This window comes from Mandrillus leucophaeus, unplaced genomic scaffold (assembly GCF_000951045.1).
Source record: "Mandrillus leucophaeus isolate KB7577 unplaced genomic scaffold, Mleu.le_1.0 Scaffold702, whole genome shotgun sequence".
NCBI classification, from domain to species: domain Eukaryota; kingdom Metazoa; phylum Chordata; class Mammalia; order Primates; family Cercopithecidae; genus Mandrillus; species Mandrillus leucophaeus.
This window is the reverse complement of record NW_012107609.1, coordinates 152,915-156,954: the sequence shown is the minus strand read 5'-3', so window position 1 is coordinate 156,954 and position 4,040 is coordinate 152,915. Positions and strand designations below refer to the sequence as shown.

Sequence of the window (4,040 nt, the reverse complement as noted above, 5' to 3'; positions counted from 1 at the left end):
CGGGAACCTCGGCCAGGGGCACTCCCCGGCCAAGGGACACTTTCTGTTATAACATCTCGCACCAGCTGGAAGGCGTCGGTGGGAAGTGAGGGTCCTCATCACCGGCCATGCCCATCCACCTGATGGGGTCAGGATCTGCCCCCACCAAGCACACACATCTGCCTTGGGGCCCCACCCACCACCCTCACCTGCCCTGGGGCTCAGCTTGAAGGACAGGCAGACTTGGTCACAGCTGCAGCAGGACCTGCCTGGGACCTGCCTCTGTCTCTGAGCGGCTGCCACCTGATGGGCTCCCAATGAATCAGGAGGAGCCCCACCGAGGCCCAGCTAGAGCCATAGGCCATGGAGGCTCAGGAACCTTCCTGTTCCCAGTGGAACTGTGGCCGCACCCAGCTGCTGCTCCGCCTTCTCACTGGCTGAAGCTGTGCCCTTGTGGGCTGGAGCAAGGCACCATGGACTCTGTGGATTCTGTTTCTATTTTAAATTCTATTGAAATGTCTATCGAAAGATTTTGTTTTTAACTGGAAAACTCAGGCATTAGAAGTACTCAAGTTTTAGAACAGGACAGGCGGTCTGAGAAGGGCTCCCCTGCCTGACAACCTGAGGCCACACAGGTCAATCCCCAGGCAGCACATTCCTCCCAGGCTGCCAGTGAGTGCCACTGTGGTCAGGAATCTGGGGTTGGTCCTGGCTGCGGGATTCTGCACGATTCTGGGAGAATGGAGCCCATGTTTGCCCCTGGAGCTGCCAGGAGCATCTGTCCCCAGGGCCATGTCCCCAGGGCCATTTCTCCTTTCGCGGTGGCCTGAGGCCAGAGGCCCGTGTCAGGGCTGAAACTTCGAGCTGACAGCCCAACCCACTCAGCTTTCGTCTCATGCAGGACATCCGCCTGCAGCCTTGGTGTCCAGCCGGCACCCCAAGTCCCTGGCCTGTGTGCCGTAGCTCCCCCATGTCCAGTGCTGGGTTGCCCCTTTCCTGCTGTGGGCTCAGCAGCATCTAGGAACGAGCTCACGCAGTTCACCCTGCACTTCTGTGTACCCAGGTGGACGGCTGGCTGTGTCAGGGAGGCGGAGGACGGCAGGGCTGGCACAGACCCAGGCTCAAGCCCCAGCTCCAACGCCTGGCAGCCGAGCCCCAGCCCCTCAGACATGCAGTGTGGAGAAACAGTCCTCACTGCCCAGGACCGAGCCCAGGAGCGCACATGGAGTGGCGAGAGCTGCTGCGGGTGATAATGGCTTTGCTGCTGCAGTTCAGCTGACCATCTCAACCACGTGTCAAGGGGACATCACTGAAGAAAGTAAGAATCAAAGAACACCTCAACACACTGGGGACCGCTTGGGAAAGTCCCCAAGAGCGCAGAAACCCCCCCACGAGCCTGAAAGGTCAGTGACTTCATGGAAATCCCGGTGGGAAAGTCTGCAGGGGTCTCCGGCCTCCCTAGTCTCCCAGGGGCCCCTGAGGGTCAGCAGCACCCAGACCCCACCAGCACCAGGCACCCAGGGCAGGCTGCACAAGGGTCAGGCTGGGAGAAACCAAGACGAGGGAGTCAGAGCCCAGGGCTCCTGAACGCAGGAAAAAAGCTGAGGGGAGGAGGCGCAGGCTTCTAAACTGCGCAGAAACCTCCATATTCACACATAGCTTGTGCTGGGCATGGGTCTAACTTCACTAGTTGCAACAATGAGGCTGGAAGATGGCTCAGCAGAGACCCCTGAGGCCCCCAGAAGGCCATCACCCCTTACTCATAATGCCCATCCCCCACAGCCCACCCCACAGGAAGAAACAGTCCACCATGGCCCAGGAGAGCCATGTCCACATTTGGGCACAGCCCGTGCAGGGAGGCCACCGCAGCCCAGGGAGAACCGCAGCCATGTCTGCTCATAGCCAGTGCAGGGAGGCCACTGTGGCCCAGGGAAAGCTGCGTCCACTCCCGGCAGCCACATTCGGCAGGCCCAGCCTCTGCATCCTCAGGCAGTCGGTGCCATTGCTGGACCCACACAGCATCCTAGGGCCTTCTCACTGTCTGCGTTCTGCTCTGAGAGCTCGGAGCTGGCAGGCAGGTGGGGTGTGGGCATGTGGAGGGTGTGGGCCCAGGACCTTCCAGGAGGGGTCTCCAGGCACCCAGTCAGCCGATCCTGCTCTAGTGCCCTTTGACAAAGAGGGTGAGTGAGGACACTGGAGAGGAAGGCCCCACATGGGCCTGTTTCAGGTGCAACTCGATCCCTGCAGAGCCTGAGGGTCCCAGCCCTGCCGGAACCCACCACATCCAGCAGACCCCACGGGGCTCTGCTGAGCTCTGTCACTCCCACCTCAGAGGCGGCCAAGCCCAGGGACTCCCTGGCACCCCTGGCCTGGGTCTGCAACAGGGGACTCAGGTGGACAGTGCAGCACAGACAGGAGACGCTCAGGAGAAAGAAGGCCCCGGGCCCAGGAGGACCCTGGCAGAGGCTCCAGGAGCCTGAGGCTGGAGGCTGGGCCCGATGCAGGAAGGTCTCCGGGGATGAAGGCGGGGAGTTGGCAGTGGTGCCCAAACAGGGGTGACCCCAGCAACGTGACCCCAACATCAGGCGATCTGATGGAAGGTGGAGGGAGGGGTCTGAGTGGGCGGGCCACCGGGGAGCTGGGGGCAGCTTGAGCCCAAGACACCAGGGAGGTGTGGGTGCCTCTGGCGTCAGGCTCAAGGCAGGAGAACCCCACAGCTCTGGAGGGCTCCCCCACGAGGCGTCAGGATCACGCACCACACACCAATTTCACCTCCAAACAGGAGGCTCCAAACCTCACTAAAAAGTATCCAGCTAAGACGCACGAGGGCCTGCGAGATTCCGAACATGTGACTCGAGGCAGCCGGAACTCTGTGCCTGAGGGTGACATGCGGAACTCACAGCTGGACCCACTGGAAATGGAGACGGGGATGGGATCAAGCTGCCGTGTCGTCTCCCCAGACACCGTGGAACCCACCTGGGGCACAGTGAGCGCCCTTCCTGGACTGCACGCAGTGAGCTCCCGCCGGGCACCCCCGTGACTCCCCTCGGTTTTGTAATATGCGTTGAGAGGTGCTCACACACCCTCCTCACATCTACACGAGGGCTGCCAGCTCCAAAGGGCAAGGCGATGGCCCTCCCCAGGGGCCTCCCCGCAGGCACGAGGCTCCATTCCCGAGGAACGCCTGCCCTTGAAGACAGGGCCCGGCACGGACCCTGGCCCCACACCTGCCGAGGAACAAGACCTGACGTACTTGCCAGCTGTCTTCTGCCGGGAGCCTTGGAAACACAGCCCACTTTCAGCCTTCATCAAGGTTGCCCACAGGCCATGCCCAGGCATGGGCCCAGTGTGGAGGGGGCACGTGGATTCTTGGTCACTGGGTGCCGCCTCCACCCTCTGCATCTCTGGTTCTGATCAGAATGACTCAGAACCACACATGGTGAAGACAGTGGAATGGGAAGACCCAGTACCTTCTATGGAGCTGCACTTTGAACGCTCTGCTAGCAACAAAACCTGCCATCTGCCTGCTGCACCAGGAGGGTGGAGGGTGAGAGCACGTGCATCTGAGCAGGAGGAGGATGGCCACAGGCCCGGAAACCACGGCGGCACACGTAGGCAAGCGACTGCACACTTCCTCGACCCAGCTCCCATAAAAGCCCAGACACTCTGTACGGCCCCAGAGGCAGGGCGGCCGGTGCCAGTCCAAGCGAGGTACTGGCTTTTCCACGTGGCTCTGACCCAACCCCGGAGAACAGGTCTGCATGCCCCAGTGTGGGCACAGTTGATGAGAGCCACGACTTTCTAAAGTAGCCCAAGGGAGACGACAGGATCCAGGTGGACCCTCTGACATGCCCAAGGGTATGCAGAATTCCAAACAGACTCAGCGCAGAAAGAACAGTGGACTCTGCTGCCTGCTCACTGCCACGCTTCCCACATCACGGGTGCAGACCCCAACACTAGACCCGAGTGACCACTGCGGGAGAGACCCAGTGCCTGCTCACGGCAACACTTCCCACGTCACGGGTGCAGACCCCAACACTAGACCCGGGTGACCACTGCGG

The 4,040-nt window shown here is 61.3% G+C and overlaps 1 protein-coding gene across 1 annotated transcript in view; it reads right to left on the bottom strand.

Annotated features, from left to right (window-relative positions):
* Positions 1-4,040, bottom strand: part of LPCAT1 (lysophosphatidylcholine acyltransferase 1) — a 72,907-nt gene that overhangs the window by 25,827 nt on the left and 43,040 nt on the right. Inside the window, exons 15-18 of the mRNA XM_011964739.1 lie at positions 3,497-3,736; positions 3,233-3,389; positions 2,804-2,890; positions 2,018-2,145 (exon numbers count right to left, since the gene is read on the bottom strand). Of these exons, the coding sequence (XP_011820129.1) occupies positions 2,018-2,145; positions 2,804-2,890; positions 3,233-3,389; positions 3,497-3,736 (612 nt within the window). The remainder of the gene's footprint in view (positions 1-2,017; positions 2,146-2,803; positions 2,891-3,232; positions 3,390-3,496; positions 3,737-4,040) is intronic.